The sequence below is a fragment of the Protopterus annectens genome, chromosome 16.part0, assembly GCF_019279795.1.
Source record: "Protopterus annectens isolate FY-2018-M chromosome 16.part0, PAN1.0, whole genome shotgun sequence".
Lineage (NCBI taxonomy): Eukaryota > Metazoa > Chordata > Ceratodontiformes > Protopteridae > Protopterus > Protopterus annectens.
The window spans coordinates 560,009,430-560,032,983 of NC_056750.1; the positions used below are offsets into that span (position 1 = coordinate 560,009,430).

Below are 23,554 nucleotides of genomic sequence, written 5' to 3' on the forward strand. Positions count from 1 at the left end.
GTTAAATAACTTCTCTTAGCATTCGTATTGTATACCACTCTCACAGTAAAGTTAAATAACTTCTCTTTGCATTCTTATTGTATACCACTCTCACAGCAAAGTTAAATTACTTCTCTTAGCATTCTTATTGTATACCACTCTCACAGCAAAGTTAAATAACTTCTCTTAGCATTCTTATTGTATACCAGTCTCACGGCAAAGTTAAATAACTTCTCTCAGCATTCCTATTGTATACCACTCTCACAGCAAAGTTAAATAACTTCTCTTAGCATTCCTATTGTATACCACTCTCACAGCAAAGTTAAATAACTTCTCTTACCATGATTAGTGGTCACCTCTGTACAAATTGCATTTGCACTCTGCTTTGCTGTAATACGTATCAGGATGAAATTCACCTTTGTCATGCTATGTATTAAATGCACTGTAAATATCTTACTTTACGACTTATTTTATTTATTTATTTTATTTTACATTTGTTGACTGGGCTAGTCTAACTGGATATATGCCCATTTTCAGTAGAAGCCCAGGGAGATAAGCTCCGAGAACACAAATGTAATAACACAATGCAGGTACAATACAGAACTTAACAATGATGGTAGTTCATTGTATAACTATCTAACAAATTATCACATATGTGTTAAAGTAAGTATCCACAGAAGATGTCAGTACAAACAGTAACATTATCTAGAAGATAAAGTTGTCTCTGTTATCAAGGAAAGTTGAACTTGTTACTGAGAAGTAGAGGGTAAGCAGAACCTAGTAAGAAGAACAAGTTAGTCAGCTTAGACTTAGCTCTATATCATGAAGAAATTCCTTTTTCTAATTGTATTTTGAAATTGATTTTTCTCTTTTCATTTTATAGCATTTATGAGTCTCAAATTTATTTTATCTGATTTTTCTGTTAGCCATCTCAATGGAACTATTGTAAATATGCTGCTTTATGGATTTAATTTTTCTCTTTGCATTTTAATGTAACTATGTAGTTATGTTATTTTATATGGTATTCTGGCAAATTTCTCTATGGGCTGCCAGTGAAAAGAGATGGAATTACCCAGTCAGACTTTACCAGTAAATAAATAAAATTGTCACAGGCATGTACCATGACATGCTGACTCATGCCAATGGCTCCACGACAAGGTGCAAAAGTGAGCACTAGATAGAAGGGAGTAACTATGCAACATCATAAACACACTATAATGTACAAAGTGAAAAGCCATGCTGCATAATACACTATACACACTTCACAGCACATAGATACACACACAAGCTTGCTATCCATAGCATGCATCACACTTTCTTTAGCCCTCCATTGGTATAGACAGATGGAGATTGGCACTTATGTCACCCATGACTCTGTTCCACTCCAAAATCAAATGCAAACACTAAGTCAGGCTGAAGTATGTTCCCTGAGGTAGAAACATTCTTGTGCAGTGAACAGAATGTATAGCTTGCATACCAGCATCAGGCTAATGACGACACTGTCAGGATCAGCTTTCTGAAGCTTTAGAAGTCCAGTCATAGTTCTCTGTGTCACCATTTCAGAATCAGGGACCCAACTGAAAATAAACAAGAACAAAGGTTTCACAAATAAGAATACTTTTCGAAGAATTAGAATCTAAGAATTTCACATCAGGCATTATTTAATATAAGTAATCCTTATTGCATATTTGCAAATAGTCAAATTTTATGAATAACGTATCCAAATGTTATGAAGTAATCATAGACATCCTTGAAACTGAGAATATTTTGAGAGGAAAGACAAAGAGGTATGGTTGACCTATGACATGGCTTTCCAGGCAAATGGCAGTGAGCTATGGGTTACTGAGTTGACCAACACTAGCAGCAGCTCTTTTTTGATTGTAACATTTCATGCTTTATCTACAGAAGGGGCAGAGGTGCAGGTATAGAAATCAAAATCAGTGGGATTCAGGCCAAATGAAAGATTTAAGAACACAGAAGTGGGAACAGCAAGAGGGAAATTGGGGTCACCACTTATAATAAAAACTACTAGTCACACTTTTAACATTTCTAATTTTAGTAAACATGAAATTACAAAGGACCATTTTTTCTGTGTTTTCTATGGAGTTAAAATTTATGCCCACTATGAAATTTAATTTGGTTGATTCTCTTACTGAAACTAAATTGTTTCTTAGGAAATTAAATGTGGCTATATTATTTAATTACAAGAAAAATGAAGAATTGAGTACCAATGTTTCAGTTCTGAAGAAAAGAAGTGCATACCACCTCCCACTACACCGCACCTTATCTGTGTTAGAAGATGCTATAACAGATGATTTATATGGTTTACAAGCTAAATATAATAAGAAAAGGAAGTATTCTTATAATCTAACTAGAGACAAATGGAATTTATTTCAGAAAATTGGATGGATAATTCCATTCGTATTATGAAGCCTGAAAAAGGTGGGAGGATAGTCATATTCGATTCTTTAGAATATTACAAAATTATGTTTGATATTTTAGGAGACATTGATAATTGTGTTCCAGTTTCATTAAATGAAATTATTATAAACTATAAAAGAATTAATTCATATTTGGAAGAATATATAATGGATCAAAGAATATCTGTTGATGTGTATAATTTTTAGCTATGAAGAAACCAATGGTAGCTATGATTTTTGGAATTGCCAAGATACACAAAATTATTGAGAGACTTTGATTATTTCTGGGAATGGGTCTAAAACATATCCATTAGGAGTAGTTATAGATAGGTGGTTAAAACCAATCTACTGAAAAGTGGAACACTTAGTGGTGGACTTGAGAGATTTCCTTGGATGTTTAAAAGAAGAGTTATGGTCTAATTTTTCTTACTGTTGATGTTATAGACTTATTTACCTATATACCGAAAGACATAGGCTTAGAGATTTTTTATAGCAGTATAATAAAATATTCTAATTTAGACTTTGATAAGTCATATTTAATTAATGGCTTTAGTTTTAGAGAATAATTTTATTTTTTATGAAGTGCAATATTTTAAGCAAATTAGAGTAGTAGCTATGGGGGGCCGCTTGTGTCCCCATATTTGCTAATTTGGTGATGCTTGAATGGGAATCAAGGACTACATTTGATTTATTTTTTTGAATATATTAAGTTATATTATAGATTTTTAGATGATATGCCAGAGCACTTTTATGGGCTAGGCTTGTAAAGGCTCCAGGGCCATTAGCCTAGTACACATCTGCCGTATTTCCCCGAAAATAAGACCGGGTCTTATACTCTTTCCCAAGCCGAAATACGCATTGGGGCTTATTATCAGGGGATGCCTTATTTACCCCCACCATACAACAATCTACATTTATTCATTTATATAAATCGACATTTATTCATGTACACAAATTGACATTTATTTGGTACTTTTCTGCTATTGGACAACAGTTCTAAGTAACGTGTTAACAGTTGTGTGAGAAGTCTACATAAACAGTGCAACAAGCATTTCAACTTCAGAATATCTACACCTTGGCTTTCACAGTGCAATATTTCATGCTTACAGAAAGTGCAGAAAAATCTCAATATATGTGTACTGGAGGAGGGGAATAAAACTGAAAGCAGAAGCAATCTATTCTGTTGCCCTGATAATGGAAAAGTTATTCAAATGCAGTCATGTCATCTTCTGGAACATTATCATAAGTCTTCATCCCCCGAATTCCGGCCTGAAATTTTTGCGACTCCATTTCTTGTAGAACCATTGGCCCTAATCTGCCATGCCTAACAATAGAGCTGTCGTTAAATGAGCACTGCTTGTCCAAGTAGCCTGCTTGTAGTGCATTGGCAACACAGCTGTCAGTGATTTTTAACACAAACTAAAACAAACAAAGCAATACACTTAAATACTCACAGAAAACGCTTCATTAGTTCAAAAAATTAGTTCAGGCAATGTTAGCTGACTGTGCGTCTACACACAGCACTGATAACGTAAGCTCTACATACTATATCATTTAAAGTCATAGTTCTCTAGTCTATAAACAATTGCATATAAACATTTTTTAAAATCTTTCCATATTAAATTCAATCTTGATATTCAGACCCTTCATAAGTTAAAACATGACTAACTTCTCAGAATATATTTCTATCCTCTTACAGCAAGAAATATCAATGTATCTACTCATAAAAATGTCCGTGAATTGGTATGAACAAGGATGGCCATTCAATTGCTAAAAGTAGTCCAACAAACATACATATAGTAGCTATATATATATATATATATATATATATAGATAGATAGATAGATAGATACTAAAATAGAATTAAATTTCTGGATACTATATAATAAAGAATATTCAGATGTGTCTAAATCCCAGCTTTGAATTATTATAATGTTTAAAGTTCCCTAATTCAAAAGCATGTAATGTACATGTAAGAAGCTCATAACCTGGTTGCCTAACTGCTCGAATTGAGGATTTACTGCCGTTGATACCTCAATTTGAGAAGGATTACAGAAGTTCCAGATCCTGAAACACACATGCATCTAAGAGATGAGGCATCTATTAATAATGTTACTGAATCTACAGTATCTAATCCATCAGAACAAAACAATGGAACTAGGCCTAAGGAAGGAGCAGTGCATTTACTTTTACAACATCCACTCCCTTTTTTATTACAAGGGAAGAATGCATGACAGTCGCGCTCAATAAGCGGAGAGAGGAAAAAGAGAAAAGTATAAAGACGGAAAATGTGGATTCGCTGGTATTAAATATATCTGAACATGAACTGAGAAGCAATGAAATGAACATTTTAAGGAGAGGGTTAAGTTTTATACCCTCCTTACGATCACCCTTGAGTAAATTCATGACAGACATAAGGTGTTTTGGAAGGAATCTGACACTAAGGAATATTTTTGGCAATACTGAGACACAAGAACATGAAAATAAAATCATACTCAAAAGACCCAGCACCTTTGTTCCATTAAGCCATCCCACTATAGATGTTTTCATGCGGCTTTGTGAAAAAGAGGTTGAACAATATAGATTTAAAGAAAAAGGACAACGTTTCTATAATAAGTTATCAAGACAGACTAGCATTGAATGAACCTCAAAGGAGGAGGGACATAGTGGTGAAAGCAGCAGACAAAGGAGAAGCTGTAATTGTGATGGATTCAGTAAGATATGATAAGATGAAGGAAATGCTAAGTGATATAGCAATTTATCAAAGAATATCAAAGAAGGATGTCAATAAAATAATAGTGAATGTGAATGATGGCATCTATGAAAAGTTAATGAATAGAACTATCATGAAAGAATTGTATGATTATTTTTACGCACAGCATCCAAAGATACCTAACATCAATGGATTACCCAAGGTCCACAAGAATTTGATAGATCTACCTTTAAGGCCAATTGTCAATGGAGAAGGATGGGTAACCGAACCCATTTCTATATATGTGGAAGAAGAATTGAAGAGATTACTACCACATGCAAGAACAGTTGTGAAAGATTCTGAAGGTTTTTTAAAATGTCTTTATGAAAGCACAACAATGAGGAAAACCTACAAAGGTATCATAATGGCAACTCTGGATGTGAATAGCCTGTTTACGTCAATACCAAACAATATGGAATAGAAGCAGTTAGACAATTTGGACTTAAATATAAGACCAATGATAATATAAACTTGATATGTAGTCTTCTAGATGAAATACTGTCTAACAATATCTTTGTGTATGAGAATGAATATTACTGGCAGAAATCTGGAGTGGCCATGGGAATCCCATGCGCTAACAGTTATGCCAACATAGTGTTGGCACAATGGGAAGAAGAATGGTGCTTGGATACCCTCAATAGTTGGCATAACAACATAGTTGTATATAAATGTTTTGTTGATGACATCTTTATTTTATGGGAAGGTGATGAACACTCTCTCAGAAGTTTTGAGTCTTTCCTGGGTAACACCACATCTTTTTTAAGATTTGAATTTAATTTTTCTGATACTACCATCAATTTCCTTCATATCCAGCTGACATTGGATCATGTATATGAGATAGATACGTCTATGCACAGGAAGACAACATGGCATAACCACATGCTCCATAGGACCAGTATGCACCCAAAGCATATTTTTAAAAATATAGTGGAGAATCAAGTGAAACATATATCAAAACTGTACACAAAAGATGAAGCTTTTGAAAAAAAAAGGAAAGGCTTATTGATAACTTTATGGAAAGAGGATATAATAAAGATGAACTCATAAAAAGCATAAATAGAACATCAGACTTAAGAAATGGCAAAGGAAGACCATATTTTCCCATTGGTTGAGTAAGGAAGATGAGAAGAACAAGAAGGAAAACAAGACGAGATTTTGTCTTACATATAGCAGTGACAATGCATTCATACTAGAGACCATAAAAAAGAACTGGTCTGTTTTGATTTCAGATGAGAACCTCAGGAGCACTGTAGGGGAGACACCCAGTTTTTCCTTTAAGAATAGGAAAAATCTGAAAAGGCTCTTATGCCATTGGAATCATCAAAACTTGGACACAGAACATTCACCCACGAATAAAGTAGCTACCTATAAATGTGGATTTTGTAAAACATGTCAACATATTAAAACAGATAATTTATTTATACATCCAACATCTAAGAAGGAATACAGGTTCAAAAGGTTTGCGAATTGCAGGAGCAAAAATGTGATTTATATTGCTCAGTGTCAATGCTGCCCAGCCTTCTGTGTGGGGAAAACAAATAGAATGTTCAAGGAGCGTATCCTGAGACACTGTCGGGACATTAGAAATCAAGTAAATACGGTATATGGTTATATTAAAGTTAATGGAGACCATACTTATTTATGGTCGTAAGCAGGCTAGTAGAAACAGTACAAGGAAGGGATCTGGCCAATTATACTGAAACTGAGGAAACAAAATGGATTATGAACCTTAGAGCAGACCAGAAACCTGGATTAAATGAAATTGTCCCACTCAAACCCATCTTGAAAAGAAGGGCTCTAAAGAAATAACTCGCATACATTAATCCTGTGTTATTTCACTTTAAAAACTCCAAGCTTTTAGCTAACACTAAGTAAATAGAACATGCACTCTGAATGAGAGGTGTGTCCATACACCAAAACTTAATGAATGAGCTGCAGGAAGCTCTTTTTAACTGAAAGGAAGCTGCCTTTTTCTTTCTGATTTGATAAAGGTTCAACAACCGAAAGCGCTTATCCAGACAGCAGCAGCAGCAGGATTACATTTTATTTTGTTAATAAAGGAACTGATTTTAACAATTTCAACCATTTTACTTCAGCTTGGGTGGCAGCAGCAGCTTTGCTTTCTACTACTATTGAATTTGAGTTTCTTGTTTTAGATAATCACTAAAACAAAAGTGCTTTTTTAGAAAGGGCAACTGCTTATCGAAAAAAGTGTTATACCTAGCTAAGTGCCATGATTGCCCTGCTTTTTATGTGGGCAAAACTGATAGGGCCCTTAGAAACAGAATCTGTGAGCATTTGTGTCATATAAGTAAACAGAACAATAAAAGTGCCCTTTTTAAACATCTTAGTAATAGTCCTAATTATTCCTAATTCAAGTTTGCCATTTTGGATTAGTTTGGTTATGACCCTATGTTTTAATGATATAGGGCTGGATCCCTTTAAATATTGGAAAATGACTTAATTGTTTAATTGTTATTATTAGATTATACACACACACACACACACACACACACACATATATATATATATATATATATATATATATATATATATATGCACACACACAGTTCCCCTTCAAAACCTGTAGTTCTCATAACCTCTAAACTCAAAACACTGAGACCATAACATCGAAAACCCACACCATCAAAGTTCATAATACTGAAAATGTATAACATCGAGTAGGTTATCAGGTAATTGGTAAATATTGGTCTTGTTAAGTGATGGATTTGTTGCTTTCATGGAACTTAAGTTAGTGTCCTGAGAAGTGCCAGTAGGAGTGAGTAGGGGAAAAAGTGTTTTTCTTTTCCCAATCTGTGCATGTTTTTAGGCCATACAGGTAAGTGATTTAGACGTGTGTACATTCTGTATGGTGATCGCGATACAATGGGGTTAGGAAATTAACTTTTTTCCACTGTAGTGCAATCTCAGGGTATATTTAATTTACAGGGGGGAACCACATGGGGGGTACAGGGGGGCTTACCCCCCTGTAGAAACGTAGTAAAAAGTGTGTTTGTTAGTTTGGTAGTGTTATAGGTGGAGGGGATGTTATTTACATGTGCATTATAGTTTTCAATGTTGTGATGCAAAGTTTCAGTATTCTGAGTTTGAGTTTTCAGTGTTTTTGGTTTTCGATGTTATGGTCTCAGTGCTTTGAGTTTAGATGTTATGAGAATTAGATGTTTTGAAGAGGAACCTATATGTGTTTTTTAGATTCTGAAGAAGTCCATTTGTTTTTTGGACGAAAGCACTTAATCTATTTATTTATTTAATGTTTCTAAAAGTGTATTGATTTTACGTTTTGAGTTGTCTGTCTGGTCAGTTGTTGCCATACTTTGTGAAGTAGCAGTATTACCTGCTGTGTGTTTTTCTTGCTTTCAACTTGTAGTAGCAGACTGAGTGCTAGTAACATACAGAGCACACAGTATGAGTTGTACACCATTGGTACAGCATTAACTTGTGTAATTAAAGTTAAAAATGCAACTCATTCTGCAATTAATAATGCAGTGTTTGCCGCATGTTATATAAACTCACATACATACGCACACACTTGCTCTAGTGCTGCTCACATTGGGTACTCACATCAGTGACTCAAACCTTTCTGTTAAAACCCCATTGGTGAGTTATATCTTACCAGACCTCCCTGTGTATGAATGCTGGGCACTGACTAATGGCAAGGAGTGATTATATGGTGTCTCATTAGGGCAAGAACGTAAAAGCCTTGAATAGTTCAGTGCATTTTAAGTGTTTTATTCATTTAGTTTTACATCTGGATGCCTTGTTTATGGTTTTGTACATTTATCATTTCAGCAGTATTACCTTATTTGATTCCCACAAATATAGTGTAAACACAAATAAAAGCATTAGTAAGCATTCATGTGTAACCAAATGTACACTGTGCAATAGAGCACTATGGACCTCATGAAAGTTGTTTCCACAATCTACACTTTTAAGAAAAATAAAAAGTGAAGTAACCCTACAAACATTTGTTGAATGTTGAACATTTTCATTCCACCCAATGTCAAAGGACTACCTCAGAACCAATTGGTTAAAAGTGTCGATTGTGGAAACAACCTGTGTGTGTGGCCCATGGTGCTCTATAGTGCACTGTGTGTTTGGTTACTAGTAAGATCCTGCACAACCACTTTTTTTTTCCTTACCAAGCATTCATGTTACAAATGCTTATTGCAAGACTTTTTAAGAAATGACTTTAATATTCATTTTATAGAAATAGTGCTTTGCCATTAAACTATGTCTAGTACTATATGAAATGATTTGCTGTATATTTACTAATTAATGAATATTACCTTCTAGTTTCCCCAAGCATATTAGGAGAAGAGCAGAATGTTTCAGCCTTGGTCAACACTTCCTTGACCCTGGAGTGTCAGAGCCACGCAATCCCACCTCCCACCCTTCAGTGGTTGAAAGATGGACACCCACTCGTTTTAAGGAAAGGTGTCGGTATCACACAAGATGGTAGCCTTCTTCAGGTAAGAGCCATTCAGAAGAAATCTAAGACTGTCATCCATTTCTTTATCACATTAATTCATGCCACAACATGTCTTTTTTTTTCCTTTTTTTTTCTTTTATCAAAACACTGTTCGTCTAGGACTGAGTGTATATTTTCTAAACAATAAAGAGCACAGCTTGGAACACTGGAACATTGCCCATTTTTATCAATAAAAATAATTTTCTTGTTGGAGGAAACAGAATGTTACTTTTGCATTTTATTGTTATACCTTTTTTTTAACTTTCCTCCATTATGGTTATAGCCCACCAGCCTACATGTCTTCTTTTGCAGCAAAGCATTACCTCAAGCAGAAAAATAGCTGCAAAGCTGTCATCTATTTGACAATGTGATGGCTAAACTCCTTTCTGTCTTTTAACAAATAATGAGGATGCACAGTGCCATTTTGATCTTATCACATGACACTCACCCATGCTTGTTCCTTTATCCTTTCCTGTAAAGGCTGCATACTTAGATTACCTTGGCAGGAATACATCAGAAGGCTAATTACCTGTAATAATTTTATGTAAGAGAATCCAGCAGGCAGGAGAAAACAAAATATACAGGACCTTGAAGACGAGCAGCATACAGATGCTGTGAGAAAGGAATGAGACAAAAAGGTCCTTTGGGTCATTAGCAGCATATGAAACTAATATACCTGTTAACCATTCCTAATTGTCAGAGGCAGCACTGATTTGAGCTCAAAAGTTTGCTTTGTCCTCCTTAAAATTGGGTAGCTGTTTGCAAAAGCAGCTGATAGATGAGACTCAATTAATAATATTACTAAAGCTACAGACTTGTTTCTGTTTCAGAAACTGCATACTGATTCAAGTGTTCTTATTCTGTCACGCCTTCACATCGGCATGATTACTGTTTGAAGGGTATCCGTGATTCGGGGCTTTATTCCTTGATTCTTTTTGCATTTTACTTTCATTACAGGTAAGTATCTAAACACTGCAATATTTACCTTATCGACTAACATTTTCTTTTGGATTCATGGAGCATATTATCATCGGAAATATATTTGTGCATTTATTGAATTAATTAGTCATTTGTTAAGTAGGAAGGGCAAGCTGACCCACATTAAATATTTTAGCCAAAGTGTGTGCAGACTAAAGTACCATCAAAAGTTACTGTACAGAATATGCAGTACACTTTAAAACTCAAGAATAATAGATTAAATAAACTATCCCTACATTTCATATAAATAAGCATTATACTTGCTTCTGTGACACATTGGACCCCAATGGATGAAGTTATTTTATTTTCTTCAAAAAAAAAATGTATTACATCATGAAGTATCTTTGCATATGAAAATACTGAGTCTGTTTAATATTTTTGATAAAGTGATATATTCTTAGAGTTTACAAGTCATTGTCGGTTTCTGGCTAGTAATTAGCTTGCCATTACCCATTCTCAGAGATCTCCCTTCCTGTCCAGAAGATGCAGGCAAACATTTTATATGCAGGCTTTGCCTGTTAGCAAGCAACACTAGTATTTAATATTGTCGCTTTGATATCAGTGCACAAAAAATTTGTTTTAAAAAAACATGGACTAACCTGCTGCCCAGTAATGTTAATGACCTTGTATGGAGCCATCAAACAAGGGTCAGTGCCTCAGTTCCTAAGTAGGGGATGCAGCATCTCCTCCTGTTTCTGCAGCTACTGTGCCAAGCCAAGGAAATGATGCAGCAAACATACAGCCATAGAAAGGGGGGATGAGGCTTCTGCCCAGGGCAGCAATGACAGAAAAACGTGTATCACTGTTTTTATTATAACTTAGTGACATTTCTGCCCCAGGCATCTTGATTTAAGATTAGTGATGTTATATATGTGTGTGGGTCACTCATGTAGAGGTCTGTTCATGGACCTGTAGCTTCAGTAGACTTCTGTCACTGTAAGCGCATTGAGTATCACATTTGAAGTTTTATAAGACTGTGGCATACTGTTGTGACAGCTGATAGGAATAACTAAACTACAGTTAGAAGGGAAGTGGGTGGATAAAAATCCCTTAAAGCTCACAGCTCTGCACTTACCCAAAGTGTTCTCTGCATGGATATCTTAATAATGCTTTCTTTTCATATAATTTAATGTGTTTTGTTTCTTCTGGATTTTCGGGGAAAATAAAATGGTATTTGCATGTCTTATAAAGAAAAAATGGCTACTTCCTCAAGGGGATCCTTACGACGCTGTTGATGCTGGAGAATTCATGTGATATCAGTACTGAATTTAAATATACTAGCTTCCAGTTCCAGTCAAAGCTAAACTTTTCATTTTCTATTTCTTCACAGTCTAAAGTATACTTGTCAAGGACACGTGATATAATTTTTCCGGCAGTAAATAAATACATTAAATAGAAATGAAATGGTAGTGCATTCTAGCTTGAAAGAAAACATGTTGAAATGACCAGTATCTTTTGTACACAGTTGTTCATTGATATTTTAGAGTAACACACTGATATAAAATGCTAAATGCTCTGAGTTGAAATGCCAGTCAAAACCCAGCATTTCCTTTCCTATTTTGTCATGATTTCAATATGTATGTATGGCAAGGGCCTTGTCTTGAATCAATGTTTGAGTGTGTCTATGTGTGTTTGCCTGTAATCTTGTTTTTTTTTTTTTTGTAGGTATGGTTCATTTCTTGTTATCACTGCTTCAGCATGCAAAAATTCCTGATTTCAGATAGTTGTTTATTTTGTATGGTATCATTTTTTTATGTTTGATTTTACGTATGGTTTATTTTGAATATGCAGATTGAAAGAGCGCAAGTTAAGGATGCTGGACGATATACTTGTGAAGCAAGAAACAATGCTGGACAGACAGAGAAACACTTTAATTTAAATATCTGGGGTAAGTATGATGTCTGTTGTACAGATGTTTGTGTTTTGAAGTTATTTGTTTATCCACAGGTGAGGTACATTTCAAGTGTCAGCAGTATTACCTTTCATGTTCTCAAGTGTCTTATAAACCTGGTAGCAATTGGTTTTAAATTTTAGCTAATCTGTCTCTTAGTTTATTAATTTGATTGTACTAAATGTAGCATCATTTTGTTTAGAACATAATATTGTGAAAATGGTGTGTGTGTGTGTGTGTGTGTGTGTGTGTGTGTGTGTGTGTGTGTGTGTGTGTGTGTGTGTGTGCATATATATATATATATATATATATATATATATATATATATATATATATATAGTTCCAAAACTGATATGCTACTAGAATGATCCAAATAATAAAATGATCATTTCAGAGGCAACAGTCAGATGTTAGGCATGTTCCAAATAAAATGCACTTTGGATTATTTATGAAGTAAAATACCTTTTGTATTATTTATTTCTGCATTTATAGATGTCTGGATTTATTACTAATTTTTATAACATTTTTAATAGGTAGATTTTGCTTCATCCTCCATATACCCAGAAATAAATGGTGTAATACAGTTTCAGCCACCCTTAGGACAAATTAAAGATATGATATGAAGATATGACACTGATGATTGTCCAAATAATATAATAATGACAGTAACTGAAACAAGCTTGCAACAAATAATTGTTCTTTAAAAATTGCATGTGCTTGAATATCCATGCTGCCTAGACACAATTGAGATATACACACCCTCACACTGGTCATAGTCTGAACTGCAACAAAAAAGTAACTATTGCAAAACTGTCACAAAGCAAGTGAAAGCATGATGCAGTAAAAGTCTCCCATAAAAGACATGCTCTAGTAAAAGTCCCAAACAAGGATGTAACCGCAGATATAATTTCCCCGTCTCTGTAGAGAAAAACGTAGCTTAACATTTTGCTCAGATATTCATTAAGCAGCATGTGTCTTCCTTCAAGTACTTTTAAAAACCCAGGAATGGAAGCCACCTTCTAGTCTGTTACCTGCTTTTTTGTAGCTGACCCAAGGATAATTCAAATTTTCAGTTTAAACTGGTTCTTTTTATTTGACTGATTTCCATGTAAAAGCTTTTTTTTTTTCTTATGATATGATTCACATAGTTAATTGCCTTAACCAAAGAATATGTGACTCAAAAAATTTGAATAATGATGTTTTTTGTTTCCCGTCTGGCCAGTAGAACACAACAGGCTCAACCTGTGAGATTCCTCTCCTGAGTTAACAGTGTTGTCTTTCACTTTGTTATACCAATAGTGTGAGATGTCTGCCAGATGATAAATTCACTTCTTGAGTTTCCACATTTATCCATTGCATCTTACCCAATCTTCCAAAACCACTGACGTAATGTCCATGAAATAAGCTTCCTACTGTTTAGACAGACTACAATTAAAAGGCGATGATGCATATGTTGGTGAATTTAAGAGATTCCTTATTACAATCCAGCTTCAGTAAATTTACTGTAACATAGAAGCAGTTTAAGGTAAGACATTTTCTGTTCAGAATACAATGGCAGAAAGCTGAGTTTATACATACAGGAAAGTTATTTGAAATTAAACTTAATTTAACAGAACTACAGACTTTAGGGTCTATATTAGAACATTTGAAATTTCACAATTTCGAATGTTCTAATATTAACCCCTGTTTAGCGAATGCTGAAAATAGCGAAACTGCAGAAAACCAAATTTTTTTCCTAGGGAAAGAATTTGGTTGTCCGTTTCTGTTGTTTCACTATTTTCAGCTCTGTGGTGGAAAGTTACGGGTCGGGTCCAGGTAAGTGTGCGATTGTGCGTGGGTTAGGTGAGTTAGGGTTAGGGCATGGGTTAGGTATGTGTGCGATTGTGTGGACATGAGGGTTAGGACAGGTTAGGTGAGTTAGGGTTAGGGCGCGGGTGAGGTGAGTGTGTGATAGTGACAGACCTTAGGGTTTGGGTTAAGGTAATTGGATAGTTAGTGGTGTTTGTACAGTTTAGTGTAGGGTTAGCTGTATGATTTTAGGTGTATGTGTGTGGATTGCTATTTGTTTGGTCTGCTTGTGTTGTGTGTATGTGTTCCAGAACAGCAAATTTTTTCCCTAGGAAAAAATTTGCTATTCTGCATGTTCGATGATGTCAGTGTTCACTGAATAGGGATCGATATTAGAACATTCGAAATTGTGAAATTTCGATGTTCTAATATAGACCCAGACTTTAAGTACGTGAAATCAAATATGTACTAATCTCACATGATAATATTGAGGAAAATGCCTTCCAATTATAATTCATATCCCTAGCTGACAGTAGAAATATGCAACCATCATTCAGAGACTGCTGATACTCATTACATCTCAGCATAATTTCATACGCTGTACCATACCTCTCAACTGTGCAGATTTGCAAAGAGTGTCCAGATTTTTGCCTCATATTTTTGATCTGTTTCTTACAAAATTGTGGTTTTCTGGCAAGTCGTTTGCAAATTATTGAGGCTTCAAATCAGAAAATAATGACAAACATTTGAGTTTCAGACTTAATACCCTTCAGAAAAAATTCATGCTAATGCAAAACTTGTTATTCTATCAATTTTCTAAGTTTGCAAGAACAATATTTAAAAAGTGTCCCTATTTTTGTGCCTTTGTCCCCCCATTATTGATGGCTTTGTCCAGATTTCTTGCTCTAAGAGGCTGAGGTTTGCTCTGTACTGTCTCACATAACTTCATCTGTGCAGTAACTTTTCTTTACACAAACAATGCTGTACTCATTACAGAATTTGTAACAAGACAAGGACATACTGTGTAGTGTTCCATAATACAAGTGTACAAGATTGGCTCCATATGGAACTCCACTCACGTTCCCTGCATCAAAACCTACTGCTTGTTCACTACACAGCATCTCTACAAAAATCCAGCTTTTATCTGTGTGCCATTGACCCATGAAAACCTCGTAAATCAACAAATGGGGCATAATGCACATGAGCAATAATAAAACTTACCCATGCACCTGCGATTAAAATAAAAATTGTCATGCCTTTCTTGCTTCTCACTTAACCATCTTCTGCTCCTCTCACTTACTTTTTTCTCCTCTTTTTTTTTTTTTTTGTTTACACATACAAAGATGTATGAGTTAACCTTCAGGCCCCATGCCTGGTCACCATAGCAGCCCACCTTAATGCCCAGGAAATCTGTGAGCCCAATCAAACATGAGAAAGAAATGGAAAACGACAAGCCCAGAGATCATTCCTCTGTGGAACACACACCCCAGTCACCTCATTCACCAGGAATAGCCAAAGAATATGCTAACCTCTGTTAATCCCACCAATGACTGTGCCAGAGAAACACCGGGCTTCAAAATCCAATGAAAAGAAACACAATGCTAAGGAGGGAGCAGCCGCATGTTACAACATAACACCAAAAGCCACAGAGTGATAAATAGGTGTGTGTGTGTGTATGTGTGTGTGTGTGTGTGTGTGTGTGTGTGTGTGTGTGTGTGTGTGTGTGTATATATATATATATATATATATGTATATATAATATCTCTCCATATATATATATATATATATATATATATACACATGCACACACACACACGTGTAGAGAGAGAAGTGCAGATAAGTTAGCTAGGTAGCTGATTAGAATGATAGGGAGCTAAATCTAGCTAGCATGCATCAGGTTGACATGAAATGGCTGCTACCAACATCATCAGCAAAGGCAGACCATCCTTGTACACTATTGCTTAAAACTGCACTCCTTCCCATTGCGAAAATATGTAAAACCACTGCAACAATGATAGACAATTTAAACTAATTTCCTAACAAACTTAAACAATATGCACCACCATGACCCTCTTCAAACCACAGTTCATCTCAACCCATCAAACAAGCCGACAGCAAACCAACAAACCCAAGACAAGGCCAAGCATCTCCATAGTAGCCTAATTTCATGCCATGACCTGAGGATACCCACTGAAAATCGCCCTAATGACCAGTGCCATGTCATCTTATTCTGTCTGGCTGTTAATGATAAGGCAATACACTGATTTATTCTGTTACTTATTCAGGTACATAATAATAAACCATACCATTCACACAGCAGGAAAATATATATATACTGCCATAACTCACACACTTACTCAGACAACTCCTTCACTCATAAGTACCCAGAGGCATAACTCTGCCACAATACCTACTACTGGTCATCTTGGATGTACACCTGCAAGCCCATGCCAAAATCTGATACCTTAACTAACAAAATACTATATAAAACCAACTAACTCCTCCCCAGCCCTTACTTCACTTCCTACCTACCTCACAACTTCCTCTAATCACGTAACCCATAACTTCCCACCCAAAACTATTTTCCTACCACATTGCTTGATTGCATACAAACCAGTAAAATTCCTACCCCATTCCCCACAGCAGTGTCTCTGGGCAAGTTAGTCTGCACCCAAACTACATTTTTAAGGTAGTTCTACAATTAAATGTGTTTATAAAATGGATTTGTGAGAGTTTTTTAAGCCATTTGATTACAGCTGATATGATGACAGCTTCAGCATGAGAAACATACTGTAAAGATGAAAAAAGACGATCTTTCTGCTTTTTGAGGAGGATAGAACCCCCCCCCCCCCATATCCCCTATGTATGGAGTACTTCTCTCTCTAAATGCACCCATGGATTTAATCACCTCTGGGTTTAGTTACTATGTGTCTGTTAAGTTGCTGGAAAGTCCGCTTCCTACAGAGACATGCTCAACCATTTCCAGTGATCCAGCACATGTAAACACACACCAGATCACTTGAAGCCAATTTTTATTGTGTAACACAGCAGTACCATTACAACTAGTTTTGTTAATCACCTTTGTCAAGGAGACTTGCAGTTTACTTGTGGTGACATCTCATATCTCTGTCTAACTGATTTTCTCAGAGAGCCATGCAGTGGGCAAATGGAGACTAAGAGAAGCAAACCCATGCCTACAGGAAAAAGCTTGCTAGTAGTTCATATTCTTAATATAGTACCTTAAATATGTCAGGAGATCTGGTTTCCAGAGTAATGTGACCTCAAGTTGTGTAGGCATTTTATTCTTCTCTCTTTCAAAATTGTTGTCATGTTTGCTAGAGACAGGATGTAATGAAGCTTCAGATCTTAAACCATACTTGTTTTACTGTAAACCGAATGTTATCCTTTTTGTTCAAAGACAGTAAGTATGTACTCCATTCAGTCCCATTCTACTTACCTCCCTGTTGTTTTTTTGCTTGACTTGCACATATATATAGGATGTATAGGCATGCATAAATGCTACATGATCTTCTAGTCTTGAGAGAAAATGATTAACAAACTAATTCAAAGATTTATTCATCTTGCTTTCTACAGTTGCACCATTTTCCTCCTCTTCAACCAACATCATTACTTTGACAGTAACCGAAGGTCATATAGCCAACCTGGCCTGTGAGTTTGATGGAATCCCTTCCCCTTCTCTTACCTGGAAAAAAGATGGTATGACTTTTGTTTTTTGAAGAGATTACTGAAGTTAAGCTTCAGAAATAAATTCTTGCCTCAACAGCCAGTCACACATCATGATTTTATATTCTTAGTTTTCCTCTTCAAGATCTTCTAGAAATAAAGTGTTCAGTAAAAAAGTCATCAGTAATGCATGACAGGAAGTGAGTTGCAGATTTATAAGTCATGTAGAGACTTCTAGAAGACAGTTGGTAAAGCAGAAATCATACAATCAGGGCTTATGGTTATATAGCACAATGCTTATCATGCCACTGGATCATCACGCATGCATATCAGGTAATAAAAGTGATGCATACAGTGAGACTAGCCAGATAATGAGTAATATACCATGTGATCATATCACCTGTGTCCTCACAATGTTTACAGATGTCATACAGTAATACTGAAATGGTTATTAAATCAGTATTATTTGATGAATTACCTAATTTGGAAAAAGATAATTGTATGTGATTTCCATGATTCCTCTGTAATGCAACAAAGTAAAGTTGAAATTGTGACAGGGTTTGGAAACTTTGGTTAGAGTCCATTGGCCTTGGGGTACTCACATTTGGAAAGAATCTTGACCGCATATTTGATTAGCTTAAATGTTTGTCTTTGCAACAAGAAGTTAGTACAAATTCTTAGTTATCTAGTACAGAAAGATGAAGCTGAGGAAAGAGATTAGTAATAAAACAAGAAAGTATTAGAGAAGGGAAATGTGCTGTCCATAAGTCAGTATATTCATTACCATCAATATGAATTTATAACCGTTTGATTTCTTCTGTTAAGATTCTGCTTGAACAACTCAGGATTAGTGAAGATAGGCATCAGTTTGTTCCAGACATGTGATTAAACACATTTATGCATAACTCCATATGACAAAAACAGCAGCAGTGGGTTCAGGTACAAAAGCCGACTCACAGTTTATCCAGGAATTTATTAGTGTGTTTTTTATCATGACATGGGTTCTGTGGTTGAATTGTACTGTGATTGTTGAATATTTATGAATTTTATGAATATTCATTACATGGTTTTATTTTATTGGTTCAATGTTAATTGGGGGTTGGATCTGTTTAAATTGAGCTCAGTAACAGTTTTCTAATTTCCTTGAAAAAGTCTCTGATTCACCAGAGACAAAAGTGCTTGAAATACTGTTTATACCTTTTGGATTTTTATGTGACTATACCTTTTGTGTGTTTTGTTGAATAAATTCTTGGATAAACTGTGAGTCGGCATTTGTACCTGAATCCACTGCTGCTGTTTTTGTCATTTAGAGTTTGTGTGGCGTACTACGTTTTTTACATTTATACATAAACTAACTGCAAGTGACTCACACTCTAGTTTGGATACCAAATAGAGGAATCCAGTATAAAATCTTAAATTAAACACTAATAATAAGCATGAAAATCTAAACAGAGAGATATGAAGCAAGAATCATAGAAAATCAATAAACATTCAACATGTTAAGCTACATCACAAGGGTAACAAGTTATCTAATGAAAACATCCAAGCACACAATGCACACGTGTGTATTTGTCTGTGCTTTGTTTACATTATGATAAACTGTAAATCTAGCAAAGTTTTCTCAAGCTTGTCAAGGAAATTTTGCATATTGTTGATTGGATTAGTAAAGCTAGGACAACGGCCTCATTTCTGGGAATACACAAGAATGGTATTCATGCTGACTATGGGAAATTTGGCAAGGGCACCAGGGAATTTCCCCTACTCATTAGCGTATGGGGATGTTATTGTGAGTGACACTTCTGGTCTGAGCATGTAGGTAGCTGGGAGAAGCAGACAGAAAGAGTAGAAAACATCAAGAGTGAAGATGAAGTAGATTCATTGATTATGGAAGCAAGAAAGGAGATATAGAGAAGAGAGATGGTATCAGAAAGACAAATATGTGGAGCATGAAGAAAAAGGATTGGAATGCCAGGAGGAGTTGAAGGTAGTCAAGCCTTCACAACAACTGCATGATACATTATATGGGGAAAAAGCTGTACCTATATTGGACTTGGAAGACATCTTTCAGCAAAATATCTTTAGGGAAGAGGATTCAACACAAGCCTGTGTTGTTACAACCCTCCAGATGGAAGGGTTTTGGGATATTTACTTAAAAAAAATGGTAGACCAGAGCGAACCAGAGAGCAAGATGGCAGCTTCGTGGAGTGAAATAATGGAAAAGATACAGGAAGAGGAAGTAGTGGAATATGCAGTAAAGAATAGGTTGTATGCACAGATGGTAAAAGAAGGAGAGAAACTAGTGGAGGAAGTGAAGGAGATGGTGAGGAAGAAATTCATTATAAGGTTAAGTAGCAAAGAAGAAAAAGGGCTTGAAAGGTATGAGGTCTGAGACACAGTGATTGCACCATTGGGTATTTCCATAAAAGAGGTAAGAGCTTTTATTCACATTAATAAAGAGATGTATTGTGACATTTTGTTTGAAACTGGACAGTTTATGGAAAGATTTTTAGAATGGTATGAATTAAAAAAAGAATGCAATCCTTGGAACTCGTATGTGGTAAAAGCATTTCATAAAGAAACTAAAAAGAGAATTTTTCTGCAATTTCAAACAGAGGTTGAGATAGAAGTGTTAGAAGACTATTTAAAGACTTTATGTAAAGAAGGTATGGACCCATCAAAAGTATATAATGATAGAGATTTATAGACTGGGGCTTGGGAATGTGGGGTAATTTTGAAAATGGGAAATGAAAATGATATACATATTCCAAGCATGATAAATGTAGATGACAGCAGAGGTTTTGTTAAATGTAGAGGACAACCAAAAACATGCTTTTTTTGCTGAAAGAATGACCATTTGATTAGTAATTGTGATAAAAGAAAATGTTTTCTCTGTTGTAGCCAGGGCATGAAGCTAACAATGTGATTTATGTAAAAATGTGGATGAGCTGGGCATGCATGGGTGGACTGTGAAGCAAATGTAGAAGTTATTGAACAGAAACAGATGCAGGAATCTGTATGTGGTATAGACAGTATTGTAGAAAAGGAGCATATGAAGAACAGATTACCAAACAAGAAAATAATAAAGAAAAAAAACAGTGACCAAAGAAAAATGAAGGTGAGGAGGTGGTGCAAGATACATCTGAAGAGGAATATGTAAACTGGCAGGTAGTGAGAGGGAAACAAGGATTTTATAGGGAAAAGGATGAAATTATGAAAGAAAATAAAAAAGGCAAAATATAAACGTGGAGGAAGACTATAATCTTACTTAAAAAGGAGGCGGAAAAGTTTAGCAATAAATGCTTATATTATAAATAATAAAAAAAGAATATGCATATTAGAATGGCATGCTTTACGTCATATGCATATCATTATTTTAGAAGACAGGGTATTGACAGAAGAAGAAAGGCTACAAACAGAAAAAACTATAGGGTGGAAATATTATTTGGAATATGGGAAAAGATACATGTTCAGGAATAAGTGTGTTACGTCAGGAAATAAGAAATATGTTAGATATGATCATAGTAGAATTAGAAATGATAACAGTGATAGATTTAAGGTAGAAAATGATGTCTACATAATTATTGCTATATATGCATGTTGCAAGGAAGGAAACGAAGATAATGTTTTTTAAAAAAATTCTACATTATATAGGAGAAAATTTGGACTTTAATTGTGATTTAAGAAAATGGAGGAAGGAAGAAAGTGATAAAAAGTATATGAGAAAATGAAAAGTGGAAAGTTATAATATATATATGGGATAACAATGGACTTCGAAATGATATAAAAATGGAAACTGATTATTTTTTAATATCTGACAGTTTAAAAATTGTACAAGAAGGAATAATGATAACAGGTTTCTTGGATCATTTAGCAATATGGATAGAAGTACAGAAGAAGGAAGGATATATAAAAATAGGTAAAGGTATTATGAGGGTAAATTAAAAATATTTAGATGAAGGTAGAAAAGGGATTAATAAATTGAGGAAAGATCATATAGATGTGAGAGCTTTTTTATGAAAATTGGATTAGTTGGCAGATAAGTTGTAAAGAAAAGTATAGAAACTGTTTTTTGTAATTTCAAGCTGTAGGAGAAGTATAGAGTTACTAAAATATAGACAAATGAGTCAGGAGATCTTCAGAAAAGTGATGAGAAATAAGGCAGTTTTTTATGAGAAGGAGAATAAAATATATGAAATGAATCAGGAGAAATTAAAATAAATGTTATATAAACAAAGCTATTTCTTACAAGGAAAAAAGGAAGAAGGATTTCTGTACTTGAATAAAATAGTAAAGGTAAATAAGAGTATAACAAGGGAATTGAAGAATAATAGCGAGAGAGTAACTACACAAGATAAAATATTTGCAGTAATAAGGAAACAGAAAACATTTATGTTAAAAAAAGATAAAGGAAAGAAATGGGAAGTTAAAAAATTGAGTAAGGTGGATTGTAAGAGTTTGCAAAAATAAGTATAGATGAATTTAATGGAATTTTATAATTTAACACGGAGAAAGTTAAGGGAATGGACGTATGTGTAATAATATGGAAGAATGGCGAAAAGTGTATTTTGTGGAGGTATTAAATAGTTAGAAATAGGAGTGGTAGAAAAAGAAATGTGTACCAGGATTATGATATTTATATGGGAAATAAATGAGAAAAAAATGATATAAGAAATTGGAGACCAATAGCGTTGAATAACACAAATTATAAGGTATGTATGTGAATAATAGGTAAAAGATCAACAAATAAAGTAGATAAACTGCTTGAATATACAATTTTTGGTAAAACAGGAAAAAGGAAGCCAAGATCTATTATGGATAATGAAAGAAGTGATAGATGACATTATAAATAAAAAGATGGATACCAAACTTATGGAAGGAGATGTGAGTAAAGCATTTGACAGAGTACAATATGAATGTTTATGGGATATATTAAGGGATTATAACGTAAGTGAAAAGATATTAATAATTCTGTCAGTTTATGAGAAATAATGTGAGAGCAATATTAAATGGATGGTTAAGTGAAGAAATAACAGTGTGTAGAATAAGGCAAAGATGCCCTGCAAGTTTCATTTTATTTACTTTAGTTATGAATGTGATTGCCAAAATGAATACAGTGTTAAAAATTGCAGGTTATAAGATAACGGAAGAAATACAAATTTTGATAATTCTTACACATGCAGATGATATAGTCTTAGTTTCTAGGAATAAGGAGTGGAAGGAAGAAGGAGTTAGAGAGCTAAATAGTTATTTAAAGATGCTTGGTTTACATATAAATAAAGACAAAAGCAAAAAGGTTTGGGTTTATGGGAAATATAGAAGATATTCAGGTTTAATGATGAGCTTACAGATATATTGGGAATAGTATTTGGACCAAGTGAGTATAGAGAGAGAGAGACAGTGGGAGAAAATCATTCAGAAATTAAGAGATATCTTTATGTTTCAGAAGTCATATAAACTGTCATATAAAAAAGTATATTTAATAAATACAGTTCTTTTAGGCAAATTGATCTATTTGGCAAGTGTAAATATGACCCCATCTAGGCATGAAAAAGAGATCATGTCTGTTGTATTTT

At 34.7% G+C, this 23,554-nt stretch overlaps 1 protein-coding gene across 2 annotated transcripts in view; it reads left to right on the top strand.

Moving 5' to 3' along the window:
• Positions 1–23,554, top strand: part of HMCN2 (hemicentin 2) — a 2,554,053-nt gene that overhangs the window by 1,429,234 nt on the left and 1,101,265 nt on the right. For both annotated transcript variants that reach the window (XM_044058392.1, XM_044058391.1), the window contains exons 41-43: positions 9,466–9,641; positions 12,410–12,506; positions 17,892–18,014. In XM_044058392.1, the coding sequence (XP_043914327.1) occupies positions 9,466–9,641; positions 12,410–12,506; positions 17,892–18,014 (396 nt within the window). The remainder of the gene's footprint in view (positions 1–9,465; positions 9,642–12,409; positions 12,507–17,891; positions 18,015–23,554) is intronic.